Source organism: Heterodontus francisci, chromosome 36 (assembly GCF_036365525.1).
Source record: "Heterodontus francisci isolate sHetFra1 chromosome 36, sHetFra1.hap1, whole genome shotgun sequence".
NCBI classification, from domain to species: Eukaryota; Metazoa; Chordata; class Chondrichthyes; order Heterodontiformes; family Heterodontidae; genus Heterodontus; species Heterodontus francisci.
Window position 1 is genome coordinate 16,166,167 of NC_090406.1, and position 21,451 is coordinate 16,187,617.

The window sequence follows — 21,451 nt, forward strand, 5'->3', positions numbered from 1 at the left end:
TCCCCGTGGCGGTGGGCGGAGGCCCTTAAATAGACATTAACTGGCCACTTAAGGGAATTGATTGGCCTGGGGCAGGTGGGCCAGCTTTCACCGCTGCTGCACCTCGTAAAATGGCGGCCGTGGTCGGAGCAGGTCGGGAAGGGCCCCCTGAGCCTCCCACTCCATTTTACGCCACAACCCCGCCACAAACCCGCTCTTTGGGCAGGCGGTGGGGCGGGGGAGTGGGGTGTAGAATTCCGGCCTGGTCCAGAAAGTCAGAAACAATCCAGGAGGTCACAGGCTGACTATTGAGTTCTGACTAAAAGTCATCAACTTGAAACATTTACTCTGTTTCTCTCTCCACAGATGCTGCCAGACCTACTGAATATTTCCAGCAATTTATGTTTTTATTTATTGGCAGTTGAGTAGCTGGCTGAAGCTGCTTTTCCTTCTTTGCCAGTCACACATATTGATGTGGACATCTGTTGGATATAAGGGTGGCACAGTGGCGCAGTGGTTAGTGGTGCAGTGGTTAGCACTGCAGCCTCACAGCTCCAGTGACCCGGGTTCAATTCTGGGTACTCCCTGTGCGGAGTTTGCAAGTTCTCCCTGTGACCGTGTGGGTTTTCGTCGGGTGCTCCGGTTTCCAAAGACTTGCAGGTTGATAGGCAAATTGGCCATTATAAATTGTCCCTAGTATAGGTAGGTGGTAGGGGAATTGGGGGAAGGTGGGGATGTGTTAGGAATATTGGATTAATGTAGGTTTAGTATAAATGATGGTCGGCACAGACTCGGTGGCCCGAAGGGCCTGTTTCAGTGCTGTATCTCTAAATAAATCAAATTAAATTCCTGAGGTACTCCAGCAGGGTAAGGAGTGGAGTTCATTTGTACCTTCTCTACTGGACCTTCACCAACACAGTGGATTGCAAAGATTTGGTCCCTTCTTTCTTGATCTACAAGTGGGGCTAATTACTATTTTCTGAAGAACACAACTTTTCACATTTAGAAAAATATGCCGTTATCACCATCTATTTACCTTACTTACAACACAAATGAAAAGATCTAATAAGTCTAGCCTTGCTTAAGGAATTGAAGGAGCATTGTCTTCATGACAAAAATGTTTGGCAATCCTTTTTGGAGAAGGAGGTATGAATGGCCCACCTCTGCTCCTATTTTCTATGTTTCTATGAAGATCCAAGAGAATTATTTCTCATTACATATATAAAGAAACGAAAAAAAACTATGCATTTTTCTGGAAAGCAATCCTACTTTAAATATTAGAAACAATTATTGCACAAATAGGTCCGATCAAAAAATTGACTGGATGAGATGTAAAAATACTCAAGTGTTTCATTAGGGAGGAGCCAAAAGTAAAAGTGAGTCATGTTGTGATAATGGAAATAGGGGCTCTTGGTGGTGGCATCTGGGCTTTAGAGTTCAAAGCTCAACTCAACATTAAACAGGGCACCGAGTTACTTTGTAAGGTTCAGCTTGATTGAGCTGCTAGGAAGAGAAATGGAGTCAGGACTGAGGTCCTGGGTTTTCAATGGTAGTTGAACAGTTTGGTATAAGGTTATTCTTACTCATCCAGGACTTGAAATTTTCTAAGCAAGAGACAGCATACCAGTGGTTGAAGAGTCAAGGGTGGTAGCAGAGGATTTGTCTTGATGGTCACAGCATATATGTGAAAGCTGATCCCATGCCTATAAATGATGTCACTGAAGGGCAGATTGTAGATTTTTCCTAGTCTGAGGTGAATTAACTGATCTTGGCCTGTATAGAGACAGAGGCAATTGGGCTCAATGCCCAAGCAACAAATAACAATTAATGAAATTAGCCAGGATTCCTAATCCCGAGCACTGTTGGAAATTTTTGTAGACAAATCCCAATGGTTCTTTTATATATATATATATTTTTAAGTAGTTTATTTATATATATATATATATATATATATATAAATAAACTACTTAAAAATATATACTACTTAAAAATTGTAATTAATTGATTATATTCTAAAATTATTTATAAATATTTGAACTTCACAGAATATGCTTTATTCTACAATAGTATCCAACACATAGATTTGTTCTTTCAAATATCTTTCATGTGTATATGGGTATATAGAGATTTATACATTCTCAATTTGTATTATAAAAGAAGTCAGGATAAAATTCTTAGGTGTCTACAGATGAGATAATTGTGTTGAGCAAGTATAACATTACCTTGATATAGTAATGCACCATTTACAGAATTACTGAAGTAATAATCAAAACAATTTATATTTGTGAAACTTATTTGATTTGACTTTTGTTGGAAAACATCACGATATGAATATCCTCTAAAATCCAATTTATTATTTGGTGATTTAAACTCCTTGGATATTCTAATTGATCCTTTTCCCTTTGAATCACAACATTGACCCTGTAAATGGAAGGCACATTTGCTTAGATATTGTAAGTTCAATAGTCAATATGGCCATGTAGAATTTATTCTGTGAATATCCAATACGAATTGAAGCTATAGCAAAACGAGGAAGCAAGAAAGCCTTGAGTATGATTAGCAGAAGAAATAGACAATGGATGCTGGATTTAGGATTTTTTTTTTTGCGTTGCAGGGAAAAAGCTATTAACCTGCTGCAGGTCTAATGCAATCTCGATACAATAATGTACAAGTTAGAGAATGACGCATCTAATAAGTAACACGTCGCCCTGGCTAAGAATAAAGAGGCCAAGTGCTCCTCTCACCTGAAGTTGCTAGACTCTGGCTGCGGTGCACACCAACAGGACTGGGCGCTGTCACCCTCAGAAACATGCAACAAATACCCTTTTGGAAACAATTATAGCAAATTGTATAATGTTAAGATAATTATAACGTTATATTAATCCTTAAAAGTATAGAGCTGGATTATTCTAGAAATTTGTTTACTTTTAGATGGACAGAGACACCAGGTCGGTCCATTACATTTACGATTGGTGTCCTTGCTCTTTGTTATGGGCGCTCTCCAGAGACTTCATTAATTTCGGACAGTGTGATTTTTAAGTCCAGGTTATGCTAACGCGTGCTCCTACGTTTCCGACTTTTGCTATAAAATCACAGTATTCCTGCTAACTTTTTTAGCCCAAAGAAACTGTAATATCCAATTGAGATTTTTCCTTTTTACAGTATACTAGTTTATTTAAAGCTGCAGTAACATTAATATTCCAGGTGGGTGCACCGTTTTAGCATCCTCTGTAGCAGCTGGGTGGCGGCTGGTCACGTTTCATTTTTGATGAAGCTTTCCTTTTCCTGCCATATTAAGTACTGCACTTGTGGACTAATTTCATACATTGACAAGAAGTGTCCAAGTATTACATGTAATTTCCTTTGTATAAGTATTTAAAAGGCAAACAGACGCACGAGGGCGCTAACTAAATATAGTTCTTGGTTTTAATTCCCCACCCTACCCCACACAGATAAATACTTCTTGGCAAAGTATTGCAGGTATTTAACTCGGATTGTACAAGGGGATACGACCGCCTGAAGGGCGAGTTTTCCTATCTCGCTATATATTAAATGGACATCTCAAAGTGGAGGAGGGTCGGGTTCTGGGAGCTCCCTCTCACTGTGCAGCTTTGGAGGGTCGGTTAACCTCCTCCAAAAGAACATAAGAAATAGGAACGTGAGTAGGCCATTCGGCCCCTCGAGCCTGCTCCGCCATTCAATAATATCATGGCTGAAGATAAAGGAAGGACTAGGAAAGCAAGTCCCTGGCTCCATGCGCCGTTTAAGCAAAAATGTCACGTACACGAAGCTCAGAACACGTCAAAGCATACCTCTCCAACCATTTGAGCATCCATGGACAAATTGCGTCCTACTATACGAGGAAGGCTGTACAGCCTGCCCCAGCATCTCGGTCCCAAAACGAGCATCATGGATGAAGACGACGAGAATGAGGAGGATACTCGCAGCAAAAGCATTAGGATGAAAGCGATGCCATCGCCCCCAGGAGGGGGAGCCGGCCGAGGACATCATAATAATGACAATAAGCAAGGGGAATCGAACCAGGGAGAGGTAGAGACAGTCGTGAGCATGAAATGCAACACGAACGGAGATTGCAGGATGACCCAGGGAAGCCAATCCTCCATCAATAGGGCAGAGCAGGAAAGGAGCGAGAAGAAGGCTGCCATGGAGGGAGGAGGTTCCTCCCGCAACGAAGAGAAGAAAGAAACCAAAGTGGCTTTCTCTGCGGCGCCCAGCAGAAAATCATCCCAGTTTCAGCAGCACGGGAGGAATTCTGTGAGCATCTTGAAGTCGGAAGGTGCTGAGCAGATACTGCCCGAGGATGGAGAGCAGAATGGCAGTCAGGCCAGCTTCATGCAGAGGCAGTTTGGGGCCATGCTCCAGCCGGGGGTGAACAAGTTTTCCCTGCGTATGTTTGGCAGTCAAAAGGCTGTAGAAAGGGAACAGGAGAGAGTCAAATCGGCCGGAGCATGGATTATCCACCCTTACAGTGACTTTCGGTGAGTGTTGCAATAGAGGGCATTAACCCTCAGGTATTAAGCACCATAGAGAGGCACATATATGTTTATGACTGCCGCACTCAAGTCAACAGAGTTGTAACTTGTAACATTGAAGGGCGATTGAAATTAACATGATCAATGGTTCTCTGCAACAGACCCTGAACACGGAAATCAGAGATTATTTAATAAGCAACACCAGTCAAAAATCTGGACAGTCCCATCGATACACACACACACACACACACCCGAATCCGGTCCCTTTTGTATAGGGTTGTATATTTTTAAGAGTGGATCTGAATTTGTTCTCTGAAAGACGCCGCAGAGCTGCAGTGAACGGAAATTGTCCTCTATTCCAAACAAGTGGCGTTTTTCTGCTTCTGCGGAGTTCTCAGACAGTGCAGGTGGTCCCAAAGACAGGTAGATTGCTGACTTGGTCAGCAAATAATGGGTGAAATAAATCACACCTTAACACTGAGCCACGCAACAATTTCCTTTAAAAGTATTTATAGCTGATCATAAATGTGCATGAATACTTAAAATCGTGCTTAACTAACAGTCATAACTGAAATTAAATAGTTGTATGAAGGCATTTTTCCTTCATTACTTGGTGTTAAGCACTGTAGATGCAATCTGTAGAGGTGACCTAGCGTATTACTTTTGGCAATGGATGCATTTCCAAGCGTTTGCTGCGTCTATGTCCTTGGGCGGTGTAGTGGCTGGCGGCATTGTTATCCACCTCATCTCGACCCTTTAGAAGATGAGGCGTTTTTATCATCACAATCCGAGGGTTGGAGATGGGAATGGCGTGAGTTTGTCTGTTCTAGAGGAGTAAGGTGCTTTCTGTTATCAACGTTACAGGCTATTTAAAGAAAATGAGTCTTTTCAGTCCTGATCCCTGCAGCCCAAGCATCATTTACCGGTTTCCAGTCCAATGGGGACATAAGTCTCCATCAGTTCCTGGACTAAGGCTGCACTGCAACTCAAACCGGTGTAGGGTGACCTCCTGGAAGATTCTACATCTCCCCTTAACGTCTCCGAAATTATGCTATCAGTTTTCCATTGCATCAAACATAAAAAAAACTGTCAATTCTCGCTCGTTTTGGTTTAAATATATTATATATTTTGATAGAACTCATTCAAAAGATAAACACATATCCACAAGTTTAAATAGGTTTGCAATTTCTCACTCTTCCTGATCATAAATGTCACTCTTAACATCTCCTGAATGTAAAATGAGACCCTTTTTATTTTCATTTGGAAAAACAAGAAGAAATTGTTCACTCTTGATGTCTCTTAGCATTGTTCAATTTTCACTGATATGTTAGTCTATTTACCTAATAGTTGTATCCGTGAGACAGTGGATTACTTATAGATGTTACTGTAATTATTAATGATTTCATGCCATGCATTATCACCAACATCTCCATTAATTTAATTGAAATCGTTTTGGTGGTTTACTCCTCAAACACAACCAGTCTTGTAAAAGCCAAGTAATGGATTCATAACCGGTGAACTACAAATAAAAATCGACAAATTTGTGCAATCTCATCCATTAACCTCAGATTATATATTCCCAGAAAAAAATCTTTGAATATTTCCTGTAAAATATTATTTTCTTTCTTTGGGTCCAGTAATGTATATTAGATAATCCTTGCTGCAAAGCTTGCTTCCAGTTGTGAGAATTATTGAAACATTTCACACAGCTCATATCTATGATTGTAGTGTCTTGTGCATGTTTTGCACAGATACAGGAATTCCAAGGGGGCATGTGTTTGTTCTTTAACTCGTGGCTTCTTTCTACTAATAATTTCTAACTTTATACAACTTATAACAAATAAAATGCTCTCCAGTTTGCCTTTTTCTTTCTTCCATATGGTGAATATAGAGGAGATTATGTAAGAATTATGCTTTCAACAAATACTCTATTCAACCATTTACAGATTCCAAACAGCTGGTTATTAATTTGCTTTCTCATTTGTTCATAAACTTTATTTTCATTATGTTTCTATAAATGATTTCGGTAGGTTTCAGTTGACCATCATTTTAAGGTTTAGATTTGTCACTGGTAGAGCAGTATACCATATTCTCACTTGGATCTACCCTGTAAGTTGTGCTTCCTTTGGACTTTGGATGATGGTTGAAGGAAAAGCTGTTATGGGAGTGTTGACTGGAGGAATTTGAGAAAAGGTGGTGCTGTGGTCATATTAGATCGAAAAGTCAGTTTCATGGAATGGCAGAAGGCTTGGGCGATTACATAGAATTGAATAGGGAGGGTTGGTCAATTGGTAATTACCAAGGTATGTACAGTAGTCTGAAAATGAGTAAGGAAGATTTCAGCCTTTTTAGAAGGTTGTCTTTAGTATAGGGTTGAGATATTTATTCTATATAATATGTTTTTTATTCTAATATCCAATAGCACCAATTAAATATGATTTGTTTGCTGTCATTCTAGTTTTGATAACAAAGGATATAGGGAACATTTCCAAATATTGAGGGTTATGCAGTGTGTGTGTGTGTGTGTGTGTGTGTGTGTGTGCAATTGATGCATGTCTTAAGCAAGTTTAGGCCCTAGTGAGATCTCTGGAGCTATAGCCAGCATATTTGACAATCGCATACAGTAGCAATGGGACTATTTTACCAAAGCCACTGAAAAGTAATGTGTTCAATATATGTGGTGTGTGATAAATAGCTACATGAATTGCATTTACGGTATGGCTAGTTTATCATGATGTTCCTTTTCATACATTTACATTAAATGTGACTTAAGATCTGTGAATGAAAATTGAAAGTTAACCTATTATACTCCATTGCTCTAGAGTGAATCAATCCACAGGATACCTAAGGACATAATTAAACAAGTACAAAAATGTTGAATAAATAAATATTTAGTGGCATTAAAATTTAAATCACTGTCTTATATATTCATTTGTTCAACAGAAACATAGTGGAACCCTTTTGTAATGAAATTATATATCACATTAAAATGATTTTGAACTGTAAAGGGAGCAGGACAGGTATGAAATGGAAATTCAGTCAGAGTAGACAGAGATGAATAAGATGAAGAATTACATTCTTTTTAATGACAAGGATCTCCAAATTTTGATTTTTTAAAATTCTACACCTCTTCCAAAAATATCTCTAATTTAGGTAAGTGTCCTCAGGACATTTGGCAAATGCATCGAGATGAAATGTTTTATTATTAGTGGCATTTGTTTCTAGTATGCCTGTAATGAATGTTCCAGTATTTTTATGCTCGATTAGGGATTAAGAGATAATTAAAGGCTATAAGTGCAGCATGCAACCCCCATTCTAGCAGACAACACAGTGCAACTTTAATTACTATTATTAATACATAAATGGCTATTTAGCAATTTATTAATCCCCACCAACTCAACCAACTGGATAAATTGTTTCATTTATTTTGCTAATGATCTAGATATATTCTAGTTTCTTTTAAGGGGTAAAGCACGAAAGTCTTTCACTAGAATATCAAGGCGTGTTAATTATAACAGTACCTGTTGCATGCTCAATGAATTGGAATGCTAGTATTTTTCATTGTATCTAATTTTGGAATAAGGAAATTCAACTATAATATGTAAAGTTCCACTTGATTAAGAGCAGTATGGTGGCCATGCCATGTTAGGCAAGAAACTCATTCTGTGATACAGTGATAGGATCTTACCTTGTGATATGATTCCCCAGACAGTGGAATTCCCAATCCCAGCTATTTTGTCAGTGAAAACAACAAGCGTAAGCAGGGTACTACAGCAAAGTGAATTGTTAAATTTAAGCAATCACAGCCAACTTGGTTGGTGATTCTAAGCAGAGAGCCATCTCGAGCATAAGATAAAAAATTACCTGCACCTAGCCCAAGCCACTGTGAAATGCTGGAGAACAGTGACTATATTAGTACATTCTTATTGTAAATAAAGGTTAAGATGGATTTTCTGTTATAGCAAAGTTGTCAACATGCTTATAAAGAACAGTATTGTGGTTTTAGCATACAAAGGAAATCTACCCAATTCTCAGAGAATTAATGTGCATGGGCAAAACATTTAGAGGCGACTAAGGTAAGATTTTTATATAATTTGACTGTACATGTGTGTTTATACATATGCACACACATTATTCAAAGTACACTTCCAGACCATTCTACTAATCTGTAATCTCAGAGATCATAAACTTTCTAAAACCACAATTACTGTTCAGTACTATGACAATGCTCTTTTGTAGTTTGAGTTTAAATCTTATATATAAAGTGTACTGATTTAATTCTGGATACCATGAGCAATGTATAGTAAATATTTTTACAAGGGCTCTTTTGTCAATATTAGTTTGTGACCAGAATTTTTTTTTTAAACGCTTATAGTTACCTTGGGTTTACATCACTTTAGATTGTCATGTTTGGTTGGAACACAGATTTGTAATTTGAAAAGATAATACAAATAAGATCATTATGGTATTATTTGAAAAGTTCATACTTTCCACTATTATAACTAGTGAGCAAATTTCACCACGGATATACTACATGCCTTCAAGTCATGTATCTTAGATACTGACCTTTCATCCCTTTGTGTGTGTGTGTGTGTGTTTGAATACAGATCTGATTTACAGAACGAATGTCTTTAGTTCAGCAGTAAATAGCAATCTCTTTCCGAGAGGCTATAGTGTGACTGGCACGGAAATGCAAATAAAACTCATATAGGACGTGCTCGCCTAACTTTGGGCCTTGGGTTGGGGAAAAGAGAATCATTCCACACCTAACCATGCTTTTGCTTGACTCTAGAATGTTTGATGCTGAAGCTCAGTGCCTGAAATGAAAAGTACTTCATTCTTCAGCATCAACATTCTTCACCTTGATGAACACGAAATTCATAAAAGATGTATTTGAAAGGTCCCCTGGGAGAGGATAGAACTCGCCCTGTATTATCGCTTCTAAGATGATTCTTCTGCTTTGTTCTATACAGTTTTATTCCTGACTAGGTAACACTCGCCCCTCTTCTGGGACACGTACAAAGTTTCCCACTGTGATATAAAGACAGAGCAAACGCAAGATAATTTAATGTATGTATATATTTTTAAGTGCTGCAAATGGACACAACCTGGAGACCGTTATGGATGTTTATGAGATTTTGACGTTGTTGGATTTCCTTTATAGCAGTTAGCAGTGAGCCATCTGGGAATGAATTTTAGTCTTGCCCTTGGTCTTTTATTTGTTTCCTTTACACGTTTCATCACAAGAATTGTATCGGGAATAGTCTAATCTGGCTGGGTAGCTCGGGTCTTCCCAATAGGATTCCAAGTGAGGTCCCTTCCTGGTTTACGAACTGGCAGATGGCGTCTGCTATAGGAACCTGGGAGGTTTGGGGAGTCTGCACCTGCATGGAGCTGTTTGTGGTGCTGAAACTTGAAGTGCCACCCACTGCAAAACTTTTTCCTTCAGTAGCATTTTCTCTGCAGTGTAAATACCAATGCGAATACTGTACTATGTATTTAGTCATAAAAGCTGCAGACAAGGCCCATAATACTGAACAATTCTACATAAATCAATATTTTGACATTTTACTATTGTTCCTGGGGATTCCCACTGTCTGTTGTATACTTGCCTGACTTATAAGTATCCCAGCAATGCCAGGGAGTAACCGTAGTGCAATAATTGTAGAAAATCAATGGTGTAAATTTTAATATCGGACTCACAGCTCAAAGCATTGACGCCGTGACTGTATATTTTTTAATGGATATCCCTATAATGGAGAAAATAATGGAACCCCATATTGTTAATCTTTTTTTTCTATCATCCTTTATAAAGAAATTACTGCTCAAACCTCCTTGCTATTTTAATCAGTGATTTTTTTTTGTCTTGATGATTAGGCATCGCGAGCAGAAGGACATTTATCTCGTAGGATGCAGCATCACTGATTTGACATGAGAGCCCCACATTTGAAGATCAATCACATCCTATTGTATACCTATTTCACACCAGCGGAATACAATACCCATGTGATACATTACCTCCTTCTGCAGATAGTTAATGGTATTTTATGTTCTTCGGAAGGAATCCTGCAGATGTCCTACCAGACTAACCCTTCGATGTAAGCTTTACCCGCAGTCAGTCTCACCTTGTAGCGACCTTGCGGACAAGGAGACACCATCACCTGATCCCAGTACAGCTGAAGGAGCTGGAGTGCGTTGGTGACCTTAAATCAACGGTGTCTACCGCGACCTGTTACAAATTAACTGCTGATTTAACGCTGGCAGTGACGGCAGTTGTTCTGCTATGCAACATCAATTTCAGCATTACATGTACCTTGCGATCATAATTAAGGTTATTTCCTTCGGTATCTCATTACCGTTTCCCTGATTGTGGACTGATTACAGGACCTGAGAATTTTCTCAGTGGATCCTACTGAATCTATTTTTTTTTCATGAAAGAATCGATTCGTTTGCCTAAATGCCATTTTTATGTTTTCCCCCATCTTCTCCTCCCCCTCTTGTCGATTTATTTTCTTTTATCCAGTTCTCGCCTGCCTAGGATACAGTCTACTGATAATTCAAATTCACTTTTTGAGCTAAAAAAGTTGAATCATTCAACAAATTGAATTAAGAACGTAAATAACTTTGAAAAGTCAGAATGTAGAATTTAAAAAAAAATCATCAAATAATTTGACTTAATGGACTTTGAATTGAAATGAGCACTGACATATTTCATTGTTTGTTTTTCCATCAGATTCCAACTATCCCTAAATCATTTTCCCCTTTTCACGCTGATTAACTGTCTCACTTATTAATTATTTTTCGACTTCCATGATCCTCTTTAATCTTTCTGCATTTTTGTTCCATTCATAATGTATCTGTCTTTTGTAATTTCTGTTATTTATTTTCTATGGTTGCAGTGATCTTTGGACCAGTTATTTTACACAGGTCGTATGACGCAAAGCATTTTTGATTTCACATCAACGCAGTAATTGGACATGAAATTACCCAAACTGACTCAGAAATCACCTTCAGGTGGTAATCTCACATGACTCCAGCTTCAAACTGGTTGCAATCTGACTGCAGCTGGGGAAAAGTGAAGTATGTAAAGTCTTCGATGGCCCACGCTTAAACTTAGTTTTTAATGGTTCTAATGTTAGCCGAGTTTCTACTCGGTAGTCGAGCCTTTGTCACATTTAAATCGAACTACCACTTGAAATGAGCAGAATTCTACACTGTGTTCAAGCAGTACATGCAAGGGGCTCCATTTCCCTGAGCCATAGAATTATCAGTATAATTTTGGATTGCTTGTCTCACAACATTACTTTTCTGTCTTTTTCATGCTGCACCAGAGATCTCCTGGGTCTGTCTTAAGAATTTCTAGTTTCTCTCTGTTTTTCTGAGCTGGATCTTCACAATATCTTGATCTGATTTTGTTCTCCAAATCTTCCCTATTGCCCCATATTCTCCTCACTGTGACTGTCCCTATTTCTGTTGCTGTTCCTCTAAGCGTGCCGCACCTTAAGTTTGTGTTTTTCTGTTCTGTATGCCCTGAATTAACTCACCAACATAGTCTCGACAGTCTTGGAATACAATATATACTAACAATACTATTCCCTTTTAAAATGCATCAAGATGGATCTCCATATTGCTGCTGTTCAAATCAAATGGCACAATATCTTTCTGTTGAAGTCCTATGATTCAGTTAAGGGAATCCATTGTTGTCTGTCATAATGTCACTGGCATTAATATTTTAAAAATATAAAACTAAGTTATGTTAGTTTAATATGTCTTAAGCGTGATAACATTTTGCAGCATATTCCAAATCAGTAATGCTTTTCATGTTTGAGATGGCAATTAATTAGTTAAATTTGCTTTCACTGCTTATGATGTCATGTCAAGTCTTTACACGCCGCTGCCTAATACTCCAGACTGTATGTTGTATATGTGTTAGAAGTGCTCATATTCCTAATAGAATACTTTATGTATACTGTTTTGTATAGTTTACCATGCATTTTATGTCTTTTAAAAATGTTTGGAGCTGCCAAATTGTTACCAACAATTTGTTTTACATGGAGTACACTGAAATATTTCAAGGCAGTCTTTACTTTTTTTTTTCATTCATTCATGGGATGTGGGCGTCGCTGGCCAGGCCAGCATTTATTACCCATCTCTAATTGCCCTTGAGAAGGTAGTGGTGAGCTGCCTTCTTGAACCGCTGCAGTCCATTTGGGGTAGGTATACCCACAGTGCTGTTAAGAATGGGCTTCCAGGATTTTGACCCAGCGACAGTGAAGGAACGGCAATATAGTTCCAAGTCAGGATGGTGTGTGACTTGGAGGGGAACTTGCAAGTGGTGGTGTTCCCATGCATTTGCTTAAATAAGCAAGCTATGTGAAACTTAATGATAAAAAATCCACCTGACAGGGACTGCTAAGTCTTTCATATCTTGCAGTCTTTTATATTCGTCAGCAAGGACAGCACCAGTAAACCAAGTGGATGTAAAGTGTACAAAAAATGTTCTTGATGCTTCTTTTCAACATTTAATTCATTCATTTGAGAAGCACCTTACATGCACTTAAGAGGAGTGTCTGATGGAAGATGAATTACATTATTTGGAAAATATTTTATGTTGAAATAAAATGATAGATGTATACTGTTGGAAGAGTTTAGAGTGTAGTATCTAAGTAATGAAGTATAGATGGTTTGAGGACAACAGCTATGCTTCAGGAAATGAACAATTAGCAGGCTAGAGCCTGCAGTGTTGACAGTGACTGCAAGAACATTGTTCACATTGGACACACTAACCAGAAACAGTATTCCACAGAAAAGTGTGAATTTTGACCTTCAATAAACTATTGATGGATATTAACTCAAGAGAATGGTTATTATTTAGAACTTCATTAAAACCAATTCACAGTCAAGACACAAATACATGATTTCTCTCTGTGGGTTGATTTATGTAATAACGTGTCATTGCAGGTAATAATTCAGTGACTGGCTTGGCTGCGGCAGAGGTTTGGTAGTTTAATTGATACATCACAAGGTCCATGTGAAATATGTGTCATGGGAAATGCTATATAAGTTACTCAGACTGTGTATTTTTACTTGAGCTATGAATTAACTTCCTAAAACAGCATTATGTGTCAAAAATACGTTGCATTTCTTACCGTACTGAGTCTGTTAAAATTATTTTGTTCCAGTTTCATGTATAAAGGTAGATGCACAGTGTACTGAATTGTACCATAAACCTGAACATAATAAACTTTTGCACTTCCTGCTGTGCCTCAACCTCCTTTGTTGCCATGATTTAGAACTGCTGGTTAAAGACCGCCTGGACAGTTGGCAGCCCTCCTTATTCCTCATATCACAAGTAAAATTTCTTGATATCACAGTGAGGATTTCTATGCAAAATGGCTGCTCCCAGGATACCTGTAACCTGCACTTCTAAAACATAACAGAAGGTAAAGGGGTGCCTGAGAGAGACCCAGTGAGTATACAAATTTCTCTTCTTAATATTTAGCATAATGCTTCAAATTAACAAACTATGCTTATTCCTGTTGTTTCTCATGAACATTAATGACTGGGATGCACAAACCTGTTGTGAGCTTATTAAATTTGTAGTCAGAATGGAGGATGCAGTTAAGGTTTTGCAGATGGAATTAGATTTATTGTACTGTTGGGAAGACGAATAGTAAATGAGATTTAATACTAACAAATGCAAGCTATTCTATATTGGAAGAAAGAACGTGTGTCATAGATATAAATCCAAAAGGTTCTGCTAACTTTTAATACGGTAAGAAATGCAGTATATAATTTTTGAAACATATTACTGTACAGATCTCATCTGCAATACTGTGCACAATTCCGATTATTATAGTTCAAAAGGGACATCCATAAGAGAGTGCAGAGAAGAGTGACAAGAATGATCACAAGTGTAAAACATGTTCAATTATGAGGAAGGATTAGAGAACCCCAACCTTAATAGTTCAAAGAGAAAAAGGTTAAAGTGTGACCCCATTGAGGTACATTAAGTATTAATGATAAAAACAAGATAGACAGAATATTATTCTAAGGCCAGTCGGGCGAGTGGACCATGAGTACAACATTTAAATTAGTGAAAAAAATGTAACAATGAGTCTCAGGGAAAATGTATTCAAAGGGTGATAAAGGTTTGAAATGTTCTACCAGGTTGATCAATGGAATTAAAGTGATGATCAAAATGCAAATTAGAACTAGGCTGGTTCATTTGAAATATTGAAGAGATGAGCTTGGTGGGCAAAATGGCCCTTTCTTGTCCTTGACTTTATTACTGTCATAGAATTTTCGAATAGGTGAAACATTATAACAAATCATTATTAGTTGTCCAGGGTTGAATAAATAATTTTGTTTAACTTGATGTAACTATGTTTCAATGATTTTGAAAGGAATGCCTACAAATCCTCTACACGCACATATTGAAAGGATTATGTAAAGGATTTTTTGAGGTTTTTAATTAAATTACTATCTTTCTTTACAGGTTTTACTGGGATTTCACAATGTTGTTGTTTATGGTTGGAAATCTCATAATTATCCCGGTAGGAATCACCTTCTTCAAGGAAGAAACCACCACTCCATGGATTATCTTTAATGTCGTGTCTGACACTTTCTTCCTTATGGATTTAGTCCTAAACTTCAGAACTGGAATTGTTATAGAAGATAACACAGAGATCATACTGGATCCACAGAAAATTAAGAAGACATATTTAAAAAGCTGGTTTATTGTAGACTTTGTCTCTTCAATCCCCGTGGATTATATATTTTTGATAGTAGAAAAAGGAATCGATTCAGAAGTTTATAAAACTGCCAGAGCACTACGAATTGTTCGGTTTACAAAAATTCTCAGTCTTTTACGATTATTGAGACTCTCAAGATTGATTAGGTATATCCACCAGTGGGAAGAGGTAAGACTATATTTAAATTAATTTCCTTTACTCATATCTTGATAACAGTGAAACATATTTACAGTTCTAGTAATTTAGGCATGATGAGGTAGAAATTCAACATTGCTGCGCCAGTTTCATACGCATTAAATGGGCACAACAATGTCAAATTTAGCAGTGGGAAGGCCTGTACCCGATTTGTGCATGTACTTTGGCCATGATTAAATTTGGCAGGGCCTTTTGTTAGGCAGCATTGGTGGCTGCCTGAAATGAATGTGGGGCTCATGCTGAACCTATTCGCAAAATTGATTAGAATTAAGCATACATTTTTGGTGTTTATGAATTAATCTGAACACAATTTGTGATATATTTTTCCATAATAAATCCCAGTGCTTTTGAGACAGTATGGATGTCCTTCCTACTTAAGGTTGAATACAGGCTTTTGATGAGGGATAGTGGTGGTAGAAAAGCTATTTGGAAATAGTTTTGATGAATTAGGATGTTTAATAAATTGATCCTGTGAAATTAATTTGATCAAATTAAGATAATACCATTATCACATGACACAAAGGCTGAAATGGGCAGTAAAGGAAGAACTTGCATGTATATGACCTCAGGATGTCCCAAAGTGGTTTACAGCCAAAGAAATATTTTTGATGTGTAGTCACTGCTGTAATGTGGGGACACAGAAGCCAATTTGTGCACAACAATGTTCCACAAGCATCAAGTGAGACAATGACCAGATAATCTGTTTTAGTGATGTTCGTGGAGGGATAAATATTGGACAGGACATCAAAAAAAACCTACTCTTTGAATAGTGACATTTATCTTATGTGCCCATCTGAGAGAGCAGACGTGACCTTGGTTTAATATCCCATTATGTAAGAATTGTAATTACCTTGTGAATGCATTCATGAAGATTGCCTTTACTTAATATTTCTATGAAGTTATAATGAAGCATTTAAGGAGAAGATAGGTAAACACATGAGGGAAAAAGGAATAGAAGGTTATGTTGATAGGATTCAATGAAGAGGAGTGGAAGGAGGCTTGTGTGGAGCATTAATTTCGGCATGGACCAATGGCCTATTTCTGTGCTGTACATTCTATGTTTTTCTATGTATAAACATACAATTTCACTAGAAATGTCAAATAGTGGAAATTTTCATAATTACGTTTACAGCATCAAAGCACAACTGAAGGCTTTCTGACCCCAGAAACTATGAAAATGAAATTCAAGCTGTTAATCATTGTCATGATATGCTACATCTTTCAAATATATGACATCCTGTGTTACTGACATAATGGCCCAAATTTGCTGTCAATATAATGGCAAAGGTTGTTATTTATGTGCAAATGTCTCAACAATTTCAAGTACAGACAGATGCACAATTAAATGTGGAAATCAAAAAGTTATTGTCAAAGACAGAGTCATGGGTTAAAGTCCCGTTCAAAAGATGGCACTTAAGTCGTTAATTTATTGAAAATGGGACCTTTTCTGTCAGGCTCCCTAGTAAAATGTATTGAGCAGTGTGAACTTCCTGTACTTGCATGATGGATACAAAGCAAACTTGCAACAGAAAGTCAAGTAATTTCAAGTCTTCATATCCTTTTAGCAACATGATAAGTATTAATTACTGCCAGTCAAACTCTCTGGTACTGAAAATTAACTATTTAAGTATGGAGTGTCATTCCTTCAGGTTTTAATTGTTGTTGATTTAAAAACAAAGGAATTTAAAATTAAAAGTTTTAAACTTTTTTCTTTCTGAATTCTTTCCCTCTCTCTCTGTTAATCAGATCTTTCTTTCCTTCTCTTTATTTCGCTTTCTGTCTATTTGGCATTGAATTCATCCATTCAATCCTGGCGGCGGGCGAAGAAAATGGTGGCCCGCATGCACGGGCCACACGCTGCCATGCTGCCGTGATCTAGTGCATGGCAGCTCATTTAAATATGCAAGGTGGGCCCCCCTGCCACTACACTAAAAATCCTAAGTTCCCCCCCTTTCCCACCTCGGTGCCGCCAGTTTTCCCTGAATGGGAAAGTGAAGACACGTGAGTGCCGCCTGTCACACGGAAGTTACCAGATAGCTGGTAAATTCGTGGGGAAATGTAGGTAAATGTATTCGTGAGGTTTATTTAAATATTTAAAGTTGGGTCCCATTGCCGAGCCCAGGGGTGGGGGGGTTTGGCGCCAGGGAGCCTCGCCACCTCTGGGAAGATCAGGCCTGGCAATCCTGGCATCGGGCTCTGTGGCAGGCCGTTGCGTTCTTCCGTCCCCCCGCCCCCTCCCCCCACCACGGACCCCAACGTGGGGAGCTCAACAAAATTAGTCCTTGCTGCTCCTCTCACAATCCATCAATTTAACTGGTTAAGGAGATACACAGTTGCTTGCCCTGTTCACTCAGATCCCAGATTCTCTGTAGAGGGCACCATGCTATTTTCATCTCTCGCCTCCAGCATCTTGTGGTGTAGAATATCAAAGACATTAAATGAGCAAGGGCAAGTCATCGCCCTGCCACATCAAAGTTTGGGCTAATATTTAGAGGTGTAGTCCAGTTGGATGGTTTTATTCCATTATTTTTTCTGAGCTGTAGGTGTCTGGTTGGAACATGATATGGGAAGGCTCCCACAATTAATACATAGGACAAATTTGAATGGATCTCTGATTGTGCTGTGCAATTTGATCTGTGTTTTGGAGCTTTTTTTCATATATTTCATTTGTTTTATGGCTTGCTAAGGAGAAGTACATACCTTGTATTATATTGCAGTCAGTATCCTTTTGATGAATATGTAACTGAACTATCTAAACCTGATATCGATTAGAAGTTTGCAATTTTTTTCCCAATGTGTGCAAAATGTCCATATAATGTACTGTTCGTGTAAGGTAACAGCCTTGACTCAGAGGTAGCACTTTTGCCTCTTGTTTAGAAGGTTGTTGGTTCAAGTCCCACTCCAGAGGCTTGAGCACATGATGTAAGCTGACACTTCAGTGCAGTACTGAGTTCTGCACAGTTGGAAGTGCTGTCTTTTGGATTAGATGTTAAACTGAGACCCTGTATTCCATCTCGGGTGGATGTAAAAGATCCCATGGCACTTTTCGAAGAAGAGCAGGGAAGTTATCCCAGGTGCCCTGGCTAATATTTATCCTTTAACCAACATTAATAAAACAAATTATCTGGTCATTATCACATTGCGATTTGTGGGACCTTGCTGTGCGCAATGTGGCTGCTGCAGTTTCTACGTTACAACAGTGACTACACTCAAAAAAACATACTTCATTGGCTGTAAAGGAATTTTGGATGCCCTGAGATTATGAAAGGCGCTATATAAATGCAGGTCCTTTTTTCTATAATAATACATGTTTATGCCTTCTCCATTTAAGTATTAATGGAATGTGCACTACTAATCATTTTTAAATCAGTGCAGTATTTTTGAGAATAACAGTATGAGGCAAACTATTTTCAGCTAATGAGCAATGCATGATGCAAACTTCAATGAAAACCACAAAGATAACTTTTGAATTGTTCGTTAACAAACATTTGTGCTCACAATGTTCAGTTTTTCATCATTATTTATAATTAACAATATTTAAACGAAAGCATTTTTTTTGTATTTTGATGACTGTCAGTTCTGTATGAATGTATTTATTCTCTTCAACACATTTTTGCACAAGATAAAAATGGGTTTCTGTAAATACCATTAAAAGGGGAAAAAAATCTCAATAGTGATCTCTTGAGCAATACTATATAAATCCCACGAAAGAACTACTTCTCCATTTGATTTGCTATATTCATGGCATTACATGAATTCTGCAAATTCCAAAGCTATGCTTGTTTTCAAGTTGCCAGTGCATTTTGCACTTGAAGTCTAGATAATGTCGACATTAATTCAGAAGTTAATGGAACACTGGCACAATGTGAGATGGTTTATGGTGGGGAGAGACCCTGCCTCGGCCCTCCGCCAGACTCCTGAAGCCATTTAATCCTCAGACTGTTCCTCATTTGTTTGCCAGTTTAGTAAATACATTTTTAACTCAAAGATATAAGGATAGAAATAACTATAATCGATGTTATTGTACAAATGTTTAATGCACTTCTATCAATTACCTCTTTCTGCTATTTTGATGAAGGTGTTGAGTATTTATTTTAAATTCATTTATTTTAAATGGATAATGTCTCCTTTAAAATAATGGACAGAGGAATTTGATATCAGTATTTTCATATACTAATATCCACAAAAGTAATTTCTGCCATTTAGTCTTTTTAAATATTAAAATGATTCCAGTATTATCAAAATGTAATTATGGGTACATATGTTCAAACACAATATTTAGTCAAGATGAAACATGTTGTAATTGCAAGTCAGCCTAATAGCTTACAGGTAGAAGATATATTTACATTTACCTTCTGGATAAGTGCATAAAGTTGCTCATGTGTAACACATACAAGCTGCAAAACCTTTTGTGGATACAGCTTTGCAAAAAAAAAAAAATTGATTGCATGATGGTAAAACAAAATGGATTTTGATGTGAAATCACGACTGATAAGCATAAAGTCGAATGTTTGAAATTAAAATAATGAATTTTGTACTCATCAAAGTGAGTGATGTTGTTACAGTGCATGGGACCCTTTCTTTTTTGATACAGTGTCAGCTACAGCATTATATAGGTATCAAGTTAAGACTCTTCTACACTGCTGCAACAATATATATTGTTACGACCAGGTGAGAAAGGGGTCTAGGGGTTCCCTCTCAGCCTTCATCTGGTCTTACTGTAACAGGGTTTAGTTTTAAACACACAGTGTTTTTAGCTCCCCCTTGGTGAATCCTTGTTCACTACTTTCCAATTATAAGGCAAAGAAACCAGCCAAACAGGTTTCCTTAGGTTTAAAGAGGAAAGGTTGAACTTTATTAAACTTAAACTCTAATTTGGTTAATGCCTACGGATACACAACGCGGCCATGCTAGCAGGCATACATGATAAACACACATGCAGATAGAGACAGAAAAGAGCAGAAGAAATAAAGTGGAAAAGTTTGAGGCAATATCTGAAGATGGTTTTGGTTACTGTTCTTCGAGCTTGCGGTTGAGTCCTTGATTGTAGGTAGATCTTGCTTTTCATTGGGGCCCAGTATTCTTCTTAAACCTTGTTCGATGAAGGAGACTTTTCTCTCTTGAGGCTCACGTCTTCTGTGGATTTAGAGTTCTATGAAAAAGAGATGGAGCAGACAGGAGAGTCTGTGGCGAGCCAGCCAGGAGAGGTCTTTACAGTCCAGGAGCAAACAGTCTCTCTCTCAAACTGTCTGTACAATTCAAAAAAACTCAGGTTACCCAGCAGGTTAGTCATGTGACTAGCTGGTTTGACCACATTTGTTTGTGGATTCGGCCATCTTAGCAGTCATCCTGGAATGTGAGCTTTCTCACCTTCAGTGTCTGGTGATCAACATCCATTGTGGGTTGAATGTGTCAGGGAATGGTCCTTTGTCTCCACAAGCACTGTCTGTTAGTATGTAAATGTTTTTTCCGGCCACAGCTGATCTGTTTAACAAGTCATTTCCTCGCTCCAGCAACAGTTTAAAATCAATGTTCATATGACAAAATTAATATGCCTCATTGTTGGCAGGTGGGGGTCTGCATGACAATATTGATCGTAACTTCAGAAGTGTGTCCCTTGCTGACATTTCCGCTTCCCACACCAAGCAACCTTGTGCACCTCTGTAACCTCAGAATGCCAGTATTGCTTAGTTAGGGGCCATTTTGCATAACAAGCCCAAAAATTATGCTGAGATTGTCAGCACCCTCTTCAACTAAAACCTTTATAGTTTGCAGACAGAGGAGACTTTCATCTTATCATTCTGGGCTGGATCCAGACCGAGGTGCCAGAGGTGAAAGGATGTTATGAAGACCTACTGCATCAGCAGCTCAACAAGTTGTCTCTTCATTCTGTCAATCTCCAGAAGCCATTGCCAAAAGCATTATTTCAATTTAATGCAGAATTTTTGAATATTATTTTCTTAATATTTACTAAAATATGAAAAGAGAATTGAAGAGATATGACGTCGTGGTATATTACAGCCACAATAC

The 21,451-nt window shown here is 38.0% G+C and overlaps 1 protein-coding gene across 1 annotated transcript in view; it reads left to right on the plus strand.

Annotated features, from left to right (window-relative positions):
- The first annotated feature begins 3,813 nt into the window (after positions 1–3,813).
- Positions 3,814–21,451, plus strand: part of LOC137351360 (potassium/sodium hyperpolarization-activated cyclic nucleotide-gated channel 2-like) — a 139,221-nt gene continuing 121,583 nt past the window's right edge. The window contains exons 1-2 of the mRNA XM_068015807.1: positions 3,814–4,478; positions 14,971–15,394. Coding sequence (XP_067871908.1) covers positions 3,814–4,478; positions 14,971–15,394 — 1,089 coding nt within the window. The remainder of the gene's footprint in view (positions 4,479–14,970; positions 15,395–21,451) is intronic.